We start from the raw sequence: 13,729 nt of genomic DNA, 5'->3' as shown, positions 1-13,729 counted from the left end.
ACTTAAAGCAGGAGGAAATAAGTAACTTATCATCTAGCATATTTATCTGGCAAAGCAACCTTGTTTTGTTTCAATGTCACACATTTGCTCAATATGTCGAGTAAAAATCTAAAGACTGAATTTAAAATATTCTCGGGATTCTTTCAACAGTGTTTTCAGACAGGCCTATGGTATTTTGATAGCAATGACTTATTTTGTTTCAAATGACATTACCTATAATAATAGAGCCGTGTCATGACAAAACCAACATAGTGCGTTTGCGAGCAGCATGGATCCAGACCAGCCTGCGCATCCGCGCAGTCTGATCAGGATCCATGCTGTTCACTATCAGTTTTTCTACTTGTAATAGAGTTGGTAAGCGAACAGCATGAATCCTGATCAGCCTGCGCTTGCGGGGATGTGCAGGCTGGTCTGGAACCATGCTGGTCGCAAACGCATTACGTGTGTTTTGTCATGACGTGGCTCATATCAATATCTAAATTATATCTACAACTGACCTTAGTATCAAAAGAATTGTTGTATACTTTTGCTGAAGTCTTTCTTTGAGCATCTGCAAACAGGTCTCCTATTGGACGACCAAGCTTACCAATCAGATTTGAGATCACATTAGAAGAGGTGACATGGACAAAGATTGTGGAGAAGGTTTCAACTAAGTTGTTGAGAACAGTCTGTATTGATACACCAGTAGATTTCTTGACAAGAAAAAAATATGCCAATATTACTTGTTATGAATACATTTTTTTACTCATCAAAATAAAATAAGAATAAATCATATTCATGCATACAGAAAATATCAACATAATTAAATATGACTCAACTGCTTAATGGTTCTTTAAATAAATAACAAAGCTTTCCTACTTGTTTCTACATTATTTGGCTAATAAAAGTAATTAAACAAAGCTACTATATCAAAAAGTAATAGTCAAAATAATATAAAACCTTTTAATTACAATTTTGAACTTTAATTTAACAAATTACGAAGATCTAAGGCTTAAATATTTTGTGTCCCACTTTATAACCTTAACTTATCAAAGGTCAAAACCATAAATACCTTGAAATTTTCCGAGTCTTTAACAAGGGTGACAGCTTTCTTCTGTAACAAACCAAGTAAGGCAACAACAGAGTGAATGTTCTCCAATGGTTTATGTCGGTTTTTAGCAAGCTTCTTTGGACTTATTGCTGTAAAATAAATAAAATATTACCAAAGCATTACTTTCACAGTAAACATCATTATTAATTTAAAGGCCAATGTCGACAAATTAAGACAACAAAAAAGTTCTTTTATTTGTTATTTGTTTTGTTCTAAGCCTTACCCTACAGATATTTTCCAACCAGTATAATGCCTTACCTGCTGAGCAGTCTGACCACGCACTATGCTATTGGCTTATCAACTTTAAATTTTTATCTTGATGTTCCTGAATTTTAAATTGACAAGTTTAAAATACGGAAGCTGAACAATTCCATTTGCAAAAGAAATTCAGCAGGTTAAGGTATCTAACTTACCCATTTTGAACATTGGCTGACTGCCAACAGAGGAGAAATACAGTGAGGTAACTACAACACGACACATCTGTACCAACATATCAACTTCTGTTGACTCCTAGAAATAAGCAGGAAAAAAACGTTGAGAACAGAAATATACATCTTATTTTTTTTTTTGCACCTGAAATTATTTTAACTGATTAGCATTATCTAAAATTGTCAACATAAGGCATACATGTGAACTCTCCCACTTTTAGCGGGAGACTACCACTTTCTGCAGCCATATTTGCAAAGATTTTTCTTAAAATAAGGGGTATTTTCACAAATTAAAGAAATCTCCCTATTTTTGATGTCAAAACTTCCTTCTTTGTTTATTGCAAATTCTAAAATCTCCCTCTTTTTGAAGAAAAATCTCCCACTTGATCATGAAAAAAAGTTCACATGTATGACATAAGGTTGAGGTTTAACTCACGCTTATTTCGTAAAATGAAAGGAAATGTGAAGGAAACCCGGTACAAACATTTGTTGAAAAATACAATATACATGTATAGGTAATAGACTATATATACATACAACATTGTCTTTCTCGAGGTAATGGTCGAGCACATGGGAACACACTTCCTCACACACAATGTTTGCCTCGGCATTCGCCACCATAGCTGCTAGTCTATTCACAGTCTTATAAAGTTCTGACCAACTTTTGATCATTGATTTCACTAATGTCTGAAAATACAACAAACTTTTTTTTAAATTATCTAAAGTGATAATAGTCCATATATGAAATTCACACCGATCTGTTAGATTTTACATCAACAGTTCATTGCTTGCAGATTTGCAACTCAAAGGCGTATTTAAGAGACAAAAATAAAAGGTGACCAGTTTTAAACACAGAAATGTACTCAAGATATCAAAATATTGAACCCTAAAACCCTAAAGTATATAACATAAACAGCTAAATTCTTTGTAAAATTTTCAAATTATTATCATATGCATATTTTATAACAAATACTTGAGTATGTTAAACAAAGTACATGTACATTGATTCACAACAAAGTAAACATGTATAAATAGATAATAAAGTCAAAACAAAATATTTTACCTGTGGCAGTTCGTGTAAATCTTGTATTACTGGAAAGATTAGTGTCTGAACGGAGCAACCAAAATCATGCTCCAGTGAGTCACCTTGATTTATCTCATTGGTCTGAAAAATACACAACATATCATAAATGTTTGTTCTTAGTAAAACTTGGAATGTGCCACTTTTTTGATGCCCACATACCACTATTTTGTAAATTTACAGACAGTGACAGGCAATGGTAAATATAAATATATATCCCCTCCCCCCACCCCCAAATAAAACCTAATTAAGTGGGAGCATAAGAAAAATGTTGAAATATGAGTCAGTTGTACAAACTGCCTTAAAAAAGTGTAAAAGGTTGGATGCTTGCTTTAACTATATGTATATTGAATGGTTTGATCTGGAAGAAGCAAAAATTGTACCAGTCAAATCCTGCTTCATAGAAGACAAATGGCCTCTTTTCTAAAAATCCTTGAAACTAATGTTTTTAAGGTTTTTTAAAATATGCAAACTCAAACTAGCCTACAATAAACAAGAAGCGCCGCAATGCAATGAAAACCAGGTTTCAACCACCATGTATTGATGTGACAGGAATTAAGAATGAAATATTATCCCCAAGTTGCCTCTTGATATAAGCTACCTACATACTAAATTTGGTGTTAATAGGTCTAAGCAAACTCAAGTTATTGTGCGGAGAACTAATTTCTATTTTTAGCAACAGCTGACGCCAGCTAGCCCAAGTAGTTTCTTACTATAAGCACGGATTTAAATTACAAGGATCGGACACTTTCGTTTAGCTTAAAGTCCCGTCGCGCACATGCGCGGAATCGGATAAAGGTGGACAGAATGAGATGGCGGAACGCTCAGAGTGTGAAATATGACATATTTTCACAAGAGTATGTGGTGTTAGTGCAGCTCTGTGAAAAATTATACACATATGAATGTATAGATACAGTATTATTTTGTGCAGCTAAAGTATTAATATATGAAAATATGCCGATAGAAGGCTGCAACGCTTAGTTAAAAAGTACCTAATTTAAAAAATATTCGCCCATTGTTTAGGCATACTCTCTACACTTTGCCGCCCTTTTACGTCAAGCATAGATTATTACCGCGATTCAGATTAAGATAATTATTTTTTACATGGTTTAATGGTGGCATTGCAAAAAAATGTTTCTTGATTTCTAAAATACTTTTAAAGAAATTCATGTTTGAGATGTGTCTTTATTTCTGTGAATTATTTCCAAATGATTTGTACATGTTTTATTTGATCTACCTGTATGTTAGTATAAATATAGTAAATATTCTACTAATTAGTGTATTAAATACATTTTCAGATCATTCTAGACATTCGTTCATATATAGATGAATTCATTAGATTGGCAATGAAGAAACTTTTATTGGCATATAGAACAGCTGTTTTATATATATATATATTTTAAACCGATTTTTTTCATAGTTATCCTTCACAATTCACGTCAAATGATTTATTTGTCATATGTTTATTTTCATTTTTTTTTTCAAAGAAAGGACTATACAAATTAAGTTGTTTATTTTCAATTTCAATTATAAATGTTAATAAAGAAAATAGATTTACATTGTATTTATATATATCCTCTTCAGAATCATTTTCTTACCACACATTCCATGGACTGTAGTTAAAGACCGCGCACATACAACATATATACATTCAAATTCTATTTAATTTAAAGATTGAGTGTTGAAATTATCACATGTAACCTGATAATGAAAGTTTGAAAATAAAGTGTTTCAATTATCACTTGTTATCTGGTAATAAACCCCCTTCAAAAGTAATTAAACTTCAAAGAAATTTAAGCGATGTGTAAAAAATTACAACAGTTACTTTTATTTCGCATAATACTGACTCAAACTGTAAAGATTTTTATTGTTTTTTTTAGCGTTACATTAAAAAATATCAGTAATATCTTTCTACAGGCATTCAATTAAAAATAGTAATTAAAATATACGAGTGAAATAATTTAAATATACGAGTGACATTAAAAAGGCCGGAATCGAGACAGCCACACTAGAGTACTTTACTGTTACGATGATTGTCTACTTCACTGCACCGACATTTGGAAAACAGATTTACAAAAAAAATAATAATGATATAAATGATGAAGAAAATTTAAATATCCTATGAACATGGCAATACATGTATTGACAATATCAGCAATATCTTGTATTGAAAAAATGAATAAATTTACATTACGTGTTGAGCGAATTGTAAAGCCCGCAATACATTACCCGTAAAACAATTGTGCGTCAATTAATTTGACTACATAACCAAATAAATCTTAAATATTGCATCTTTGATCAACTGTGAATAACTTACATTGGCTTCTTTTTTATTTTGAAATTGAATTTATTATGTAACCGTAATAATAAATTTCAAATATCTGCTTTTTATATAAAAAATGTAAATTTACCGCGGATTTCGTAAAGTTTATTTCTTAATCGTCGTTGCAGACAGATAGTCTGTATCTTTAAAAAATAAATTAGATATTTGAATTAAACAAGCATTTTTCTTGAAAATAAACTTTAAATTTCAAAAATCGGATAATAAATGGAAAAGCTATATGGTATTTTGTAAAGTAGGTATCCGTTGCGAACGGGCATTTTCGCTTAGCGCCGATAAATTATCGATCGATGAACCTTTATTGGGTGCACGACAAGATATTTAAGCATTTATATAGGGTTAACTGGGAGTGTCCGATCTCTGTAATATAAATCCGTGCTATAAGGTACCCATATACTAAGTTTTGTATCAATATGTCTAAGCAAACTGAAGTTATTGAGCAAAAACTTAAATTTCTATTTTTAGCAACACTGACCTTGACTTGAACAGAGAATTGCGTAGCAATATCAAGCTGCCTATTGATATAAGCTACCCCTACACCAAGATTGGTGTCATTAGGCCTAAACAAACCAATGTTATTGAGCGGAAACTGAATTTCTATTTTTAGTAACAGTGACCTTGATCACAGACACCTTGGTAGCAATCCCAAGCTGCCTCTTGATAAAAGCTAACCACACACAAAGTTTGGTGTCAATAGGCCAAGTACACTCAAGTTATTGAGCGGAATGAAAAGTAGACGCCCGCCTGCCAGCTGACTTCGGCATTACAATAACCCGGTTTTCTTTGAAAACCTGGTTAATAACAGAAAACCAAAATTCTTAAGAAAGATCATTTAGTATGTGCCACATCTTTCACAAATAGTTATATAAATATGTATTACATATAGATTATACCTTAGATATATGTTGTAGGACTAGATGTTCAAGGGCACTCCACAATCTCCACAATGTTTCCTTCTCCTCCACATACTTGGCGTTCTCCTTCAGTATCTCCATCATGGACTGTAGGAACCCTAAAGTACTCGTAGAATTACCTGTACCATTGGTTAACAATGAGCTAAACAGGTCATGATAAGCATCTTGCTGGGAACAGTCAGCCAGCAACGCTGGGTCTAGAAACAATCCTGTGATAAACAGTGCTGGGGTGCCCTGCAAGTTCAAACATTTAAAATAAAAAATTGTAAGATTTTGGAACTTTTACCTGCAGTAATACAAGAACATTTTTTAATTCAATCAAAATCCTATTACTTCTTCATGTAATTAAGTGTAATTGACACTTAATTATTCATTGAAAATGTTTTTTATAGAAATAACGAAAGAAATTATAGTAATAAATATGAAATAAATGGAGATTTTTTAATTGGCATGCATTATGATTGTCTCCCCTGGCTGACAATTATACATCAAATATTAAAGGTTCAGTAACATGAAGGGAAAATAGATAAACTAAACAGATTAATAACTTAATAATTATTTTTATAATGTTATAAAATTACAACCAATGCTGTCAAGGGAGATAACAAGAGCTGTCCGTAAGACAGCGCGCTCGACTTTTTTATTGCTTGCCAATAAAAAAAGTTTTTGCAGTAAAAGGCAATACAAGAATCTCTGTATTTTTAAAGTGAACTAGTTGTTTGATACCCTTGAATATTACAGCAATGTTTATATGACATAATTTATGGTAAAGTGAACAAGTGGATAGGAATGAATTTTTTTAGATTTTTTAAGTTTTTTAGTGCTTGCCTATAATACAAAACATTGACAGTTAAGGGCCATAATTCAAATAAAATCTTTGACAGAATTACCTTCTCCTGGACATGTTTGGGAATCATGATTGTAAACAAGTATTCCAACTTTCAAATTAATATCTCAAACAGTTCAGTCAAAAAGTGGACTGGTACTAAAAACTTAACCAAGATTCTAAGTCGATAAAAGGCCTTAATTTTTAAAACAAATCCTTGACAGAGTTACCTTCTCTTGCGTACAGATGGGGGTAATGATGTGAAATAGCATTAAAAGTTTCAAAGCAATATCTCAAAGGGTTAAGGCAATAAGTGGATTTTACCCATATTCAATGTATTTTCTAAGTCAAAAAGGGGCATAATTCTGTCAAAAACCTTGACAGAGTTATGTCCTCTTGTCTGTTGATGAAGGTCGTGATGGTAAACAAGTATGGTCAGTTTCAAAGCAATACCTCCAATGTTTTTGAAATAAAGTGAGGTGGTACAAAAAACTTAACCAAGCTCAATACACTTTCTAAGTCAAAAAAGGGCCATAATTCTGTCAAAAACCTTGACAGAGTTATGTACTCTTGTCTGTAGATGGAGGTTATGATGGTGAACAAGTATGGTAAGTTTCAAAGCCATACTTGTAATACTTCTGAAATAAAGTGGGGTGGTATGAAAAACTTAACCAAGGTGTGACGCCGACGCCGACGCCGGGGCGAGTAGGATAGCTCCCCTTTTCATAGAAAAGTCGAGCTAAAAATTGTAAAATAATTATCTAAATGCCAAGACAAAAATATAAGAAACTTCATTGTACATACATGAATCATTTCCTCTCCACCAATACTGTAGGCACTAGAGCACAGAATCTTTTTTGGTATGGCACACAAATTTGTAAACATTTTCTGTAAATAATAAACTTTCATTAGGAATAAATATTCAATATTTTTCATAAATCTACAATTCAACAATATATTACAAGTCTACAGTATAAACTACACTTAAAAGTAAAAGTATCCCTAAAATCATTGAAAAAATTGCTGAATTTAGTGGTGAATAGCCAAAGTAGATCAATGATGTCTTTGTTTTGTTTGTTTTGATTGGGTTCTACGTCACACCAATACAGTAAAGGTCATTTTGGCGATGTTCCAGCTTTACTGGTGGAGGAAGACCTCAGGTGCCCTTCCTTGCATTATTTCAGGCACGAACGGGTACCTGAGTAGAACCACCGACGTTCCATAAGCTAGCTGGATAGCTTACTCACATGAAAGAATCCAAAGTCACTGTCGGGGATTCGAACCTACAGCAGTTAGGGGCAAGTGGTTTGAAGTCAACAACCTTAACCACTCGGCAATGATGTCAAAATTACGATTTTGACTTGTCCATATTATCTATAAAGCATATTGTACTTGTCTGTATGACCTATATGATATTTATAAGGTAAATTCTGGAAAAGTATTTTGCAGTCCATCCTTGAACCATGGACCCTTGAGTTAATGTTTACAGTCCTATTGAGTGAGCAGCCCTTCCTCTTACATACTTTCTCCTCTACTGTTGAATCCTTTGATACAAAGACAGACTCCCATTAATATTGTTTTTGTTCTTTCAATTTATTCACTAATTTCTAAGAGGTACAGAGAACAATTTTAATATACCCAGAGTTAAATGTTTCTACAAATTAATTCTTACCAGTATGACATCATTAGGTAGTGTTTTACTCTGTACAAGTTTCTGGAACTGTAGGAACAAGATACTTAGTGTTTCTCGGATGTCTAATTTAGCTGGGCTTTCAACAGCATTTCTAAGATGTGCTATCAACCATTGCCAGATATGTACAACCAAACTCTCTGAAATACGTACAGAAATAAATGAGCCACGTCACAACAAAACCAACATAATGGGTTTGCGACCAGCATGGATCCAGACCAGCCTGCGCATCTGCGCAGTCTAATCAGGATCCATGCTGTTCGCTATCAGTTTCTTTACTTGTTATAGGGTCTGTAAGCGAACAGCATGGATCCTGATCAGACTGCGCGGATGCATAGTTAGGTACAAAAGCCTTTTTTCCATATTAATTTATTATACTGGATAAATTAATGGTATTTATTTGCAAAGCCAAAATAATCCAACATATATTTAGTAAAATTATGAGATAAACAATCTCCAATGTCCCTTTTTTTTTACTTTATTCAGTTTTTTGTTTTTAAAAAAAACAAAAATTTTAAATTACAGTAACTGTAATAAAATTCCCCTTTGAGAAAAAATGTTTAAAAATCACTTTGGGAAATTTTTTGTTCAATAAAAAAAAACCCCTAAAAGAAGTTTAAAGTACCCCTTTATGCCTTTTAATTTTTAGAACTTTTTATTTTTCCAAAGAACCCTGAACTAGACCAAAATTAAAAAATGAAAATTTTTTAATATCATAAGAAATCTAACATTTGCTGCTAGCTAGTATAAACCCCAAATATCCAGCTTGAAGGTAACAATTTGTCTGCTCCTGTAGCCAGTATTTGATATTTTTTTCTACCTATTACCAGTTGCTCATTTTTTATAAGAAATAACAGACGCTTTTTATTCTGTAATATCTTTTTTCATAATAGTAAATAAACTGACATGAACTTCATTCATAATCAATGAATGAGATTATTCTAAGACCAATAGGACACGTTCCTGCACCAGTACAAGCACTCTCAATATGAGAGAATATAGCAAACTTGAGCTTCAAAAAGGTCTTTATGTCCCAGTTATAACATAAAAATAGCCAAAACTTTGTTTTAAGAACTTACCTGGTGCATTCTGACCTAGACCAGTGAACAGTTTTATGGCTGAAGTTATCAGCAGTGTGGAATGTTTAATGAAGAATGAGGGCCCAGTCACAACTTCATGTGTTAAAGGATCTGAAAATAGAAATATGTTTGTGAATAATGTAATGTATACATACAACACCCAACAAATATTACACATCTTTTTAACGTATTTTCACTGCCATTTTTCACCATTTCTGGGAGATACCCTAGCACATCCAGTTGTGATCATTCTAAATTGTGACTTTAGATTAATTTGGAAAAAATAAGTTACAAGAACAGCAACACTGAGAATTTTGACATTTGAAAAAAAATAGTTATATCTAGTGATTTGTAACTGATTAAGGAGGACATTTTTTCTGTAAAAACCAATAATTTAGATCAATTTTTTTTTGATATTTAAGGTAAGTAATTAACACAATCCTTAACCTAATTTTCTCTCGAAAATACTGAAACTGTAAAAATATAAGCCACGCCATGACAAACCAACATAGTGTGTTTGCGACCAGCATGGATCCAGACCAGCCTGCGCATCCGCGCAGTCTGATCAGGATCCATGCTGTTCGCTATCAGTTTCTTTACCTGTTATACTGTTAGTAAGCGAACAACATGGATCCTGATCAGACTGCGCAGGCTGGTCTGGATCCATGCTGGTCGCAAACCCACAATGTTGGTTTTGTCATGACGCGGCTCAATTATGTTATTTTCTTACATACCTAGTCTGAATTTATGAGGAGTCTCCCCAGCTTCTGTACTTCCAAGAAAATGAGCAAGTGCTTCACAACCTAAGAGGTGTAAAGACTGGAATACTGGAAAATCTTGGTGCCCGGCATTTGACAGCTTAAGATGTGGTGTTACAGGACTGGTACCTGGCTTCATATGTTCTGTAACAAATGTTCAATACATTAGTATTTACATCCAAAATATGAGATGATGATGATAACTTTATCTACACAAGAGCAGAAATACAATATATAAAATTGTTGGCTACCACAAAATGATGAATTTCAATTAACTGTTTGCACTAAGAAGCAAAATACTACAGTTCACTCTACAAATATTACCATATTAAAACTTGACTTTAGACTCAACATTCTTTAAGGATTTTTTTTGAAATACCTACTATATAGGTTTAACATGACTTATGACAATCAGATTTTTATTCTTTATAACAATAATAGGTCAAAATTTCTACCATTTTTCAAATTTTAAAAAGACTGTTTTTTAACTTTTAGACTGGTGGCGGCAAGAGATTCTACCAATGCAGACCAAGTTCAGCTGGCGCGTCATTCATGTCTCATCTTGGTCTGCACTGTCAGCAATTTCAGTCAATCTTGAAATTTTCGCTATAGATAATGGTTTTGTCTGGATTGAGAGATAGACAGGTCCATTTAGTATGGTAAGGATTAATGGATTTTAGTAATTTAGTCCTATCAAACAATGCACGATCTTATCTTACTTGGTGTTGCAGCTCCATTCTGATCTAATTGTCGTCCACCAATACAAAAATGAAGCAATGGACCTGCCACCTGTAAAAACAATTTATATTTCATTCGTTCAGTGTTAAAACAGCTTACTCTACTGTGTCAAGACTTTCAGAAATCAGTATACGAATAACTTTGTTCTTTTGACATATCTAAGCATTGTGTTAAAATCAATAAAAAAAATTTCCAAAAATATTAAATCATAGGATACAGTATATGCCTAATCAAATTCAATAGATTTTATTTTTAATGAATTCTCCAGGTCATAAGGCAATTTTCAATGTAAATGTATGCTTATCATTTGTAAACAAAATATCAAAATTATTAACTCGACAGGTCCACTAATTTCTAACTTAAATGTATGATTATTATTTGTAGACAAAATATTAAAATTAATAAAAAAATAAATCTTTCATCTTTCAGTTCATGTTTAAATGCACCTTATTTTGGAAGGCTGTATCATTTCAGGCACAGAAAAAGCCCCAGTAGCACGTAAAAGAGTCTTAGCAACACTAGAGAAGATCCTAATTAGCATAAAATCAGAACCCAAATAGCATAGAAAAGAAATCAATTAGCACAGAAAAGAACCCAAAGTAGAACAACTATCAATTTAACACTAATAAGCTAGATATCTTCCTCATGTTAACACCTGACATTTATAAATGAACTATAACAGTATGCTGCTATTTACCATATCAAAGTTAGGTGAAACTTTGCTGCCTAGCAACCACAGAAAATGCCACCAACATGTCAACTTCTCCATGGCAACAGTCTCTGTTCTAGCATTATTATGTTTAAACACCTGCATTATAAGTTTAACTCTCTTTGGATCCTGAATCAAAGCTGTAATAAGAATTGGGAATATTGTAAAATATAGTTTCTTTTTCTTTTTGTAAACGCATTGGTTTACTTTTTGATTTTCGTATAGATGAAATTAGCTTATTGATCCTTAAAGCTGCACGCCTCCAGATTAGCCAAAATATTTCAAGAAAAACAATATTGAGCAAAATGTACTAACATTTTAATAAAGGTAAAAACATTCAAGATCCAAGTTAAATTGCCATGTTATGTGCGGTTTCAGACTGATTTTGCAGTATTTTATCACCATATCTTTACTGCGTTACTAACGCAGTAAGGGCTGTTTTTACATATGTTGACCACATTTTGGTAATTTTCTTGGATTAAAAGTGCCGGATTGCAATATTTAAATTACTTTATTTGTTCACCTCACAATATTCTACTTTTAAATACAATTTTAAATTTTCATGAAAATTGACATTAATCTGGAGGCGTTCTGCTTTAAAATCTTAAAAGATTTTACTCTTCAAAAAATTAGCTTGACCCTTAAAAATTTTTTGTCATTGACATTTGATAGTTTAATAAAAATACAAAAATTTCAATGTGTGTAATATATTAGAAAATACTAAATGTGATACAGAATCTTTCTCCAACATCATTGTATAGACATTAGACTACTCACTGCGACTTATAGCAAAGTTATCTATAAGATTGCGCCACGCCTGGAAGGCTGCCACTTTAACACGAGGTTCCGTACTCTTAAAACCAAGTTCTACAACTGGTAGAAACTCGTTGATATAACTTGCATGGTGCAGTTCCTGTAACATATATATGTACATAGCATTTATGTCTTGTTATAGATTTATTTCTTTTTTTTATTAAGTTTTACATGACTACAATACACTGTATGTTATTATATATTGAGTAAATTTGTGACAGTGTATAAATGGTGTACATAGATGATTAAGCAATATAATCAGTGACAAAAACGGTTTTACTACACTGGTCATTATAAAAAAACAGGTAAAGGAAAGCATCATAAAGTAATGCCTGCTCATGTGGTAATTTTAACATGTTGAGGGTAAATAAACCTAAAACATAAACAAGCAATAAGCTGTATAACATTCCTAGGACAAGCTGAATGTCAGTCCATTAAGATTGACAGCAGATATAATAGCCTGAAATCAAATATCATATCCAGAAAATGTAAAATATATGGCAAAAAATCAGTACTTGACAGACCATAACTTTCAATGGGTGAAATATAAAGAGATATGTGATGATTATATTATACTGCAAATATGTCACTTTATGTGTTAATAGCTTATTTATGACAACTGTCGAATTTTCTTTACTATACTCAGTGAAACACTCTTGAAAGTTATAGATCATCAAAAAAAAAATGTAACCACAAAACTTATGTTATGTATGAAATAACGAAAAGCGCAATTAAGTTTATCATTCAAATCAAATGTTGAAGTATATTATAAATTGATAACCTTGACTGATGTAACTGGACAGGTTAAGTCCCAAGGAAGCCACTGCATGCATTTTCATTTCCCTATCTTAATTTACTACATAAACTTTTATGAGAGGAACAGGTTACAATGTCAGAACAAGTTTAACACTTTATTAACACATGTAAGGTCAGAATATGAACTACCCTTTTTTCAAGGTAAAATATATAAAAAAAATTGTCTATATTATAGAATATATGTACTATACTAACCTCTCCATACAGCTGAACAAGTGTACTCCAAACTTTTAGAGCATACACATTTACTTTAGGTCCTTCCTTGAAATAACCTTTTAAAGCTGGCAGAACTTTCTATAAAGACAGCAAAATATTAAATTATTAAAATATACATTTCCCTGCTAACAAACTTGATATTTTCCATAAAAAATTCAAATCATACCAGTTGAATATTCTTCTTTGTTTTTGAGTTGTATATTATAATTGAGCGACACGACAAAACCAAC

At 32.3% G+C, this 13,729-nt stretch overlaps 1 protein-coding gene across 4 annotated transcripts in view; it reads right to left on the bottom strand.

Annotated features, from left to right (window-relative positions):
* The window catches only part of LOC132754561 (telomere-associated protein RIF1-like), a 55,600-nt gene that overhangs the window by 17,651 nt on the left and 24,220 nt on the right, over positions 1-13,729 (bottom strand). For all 4 annotated transcript variants that reach the window (XM_060745207.1, XM_060745209.1, XM_060745210.1 and 1 more), the window contains exons 7-20: positions 13,479-13,577; positions 12,432-12,567; positions 11,643-11,794; positions 10,927-10,996; positions 10,184-10,351; positions 9,450-9,560; positions 8,353-8,510; positions 7,485-7,568; positions 5,834-6,088; positions 2,582-2,683; positions 2,056-2,205; positions 1,504-1,600; positions 1,052-1,179; positions 498-692 (exon numbers count right to left, since the gene is read on the bottom strand). In XM_060745207.1, the coding sequence (XP_060601190.1) occupies positions 498-692; positions 1,052-1,179; positions 1,504-1,600; positions 2,056-2,205; positions 2,582-2,683; positions 5,834-6,088; positions 7,485-7,568; positions 8,353-8,510; positions 9,450-9,560; positions 10,184-10,351; positions 10,927-10,996; positions 11,643-11,794; positions 12,432-12,567; positions 13,479-13,577 (1,905 nt within the window). The remainder of the gene's footprint in view (positions 1-497; positions 693-1,051; positions 1,180-1,503; positions 1,601-2,055; positions 2,206-2,581; positions 2,684-5,833; positions 6,089-7,484; positions 7,569-8,352; positions 8,511-9,449; positions 9,561-10,183; positions 10,352-10,926; positions 10,997-11,642; positions 11,795-12,431; positions 12,568-13,478; positions 13,578-13,729) is intronic.

This window comes from Ruditapes philippinarum, unplaced genomic scaffold (assembly GCF_026571515.1).
Source record: "Ruditapes philippinarum isolate M1 unplaced genomic scaffold, ASM2657151v2 ctg1048_1_1_1_1, whole genome shotgun sequence".
Classification (NCBI taxonomy): domain Eukaryota; kingdom Metazoa; phylum Mollusca; class Bivalvia; order Venerida; family Veneridae; genus Ruditapes; species Ruditapes philippinarum.
This window is presented reverse-complemented; position numbering and strand designations above follow the sequence as displayed.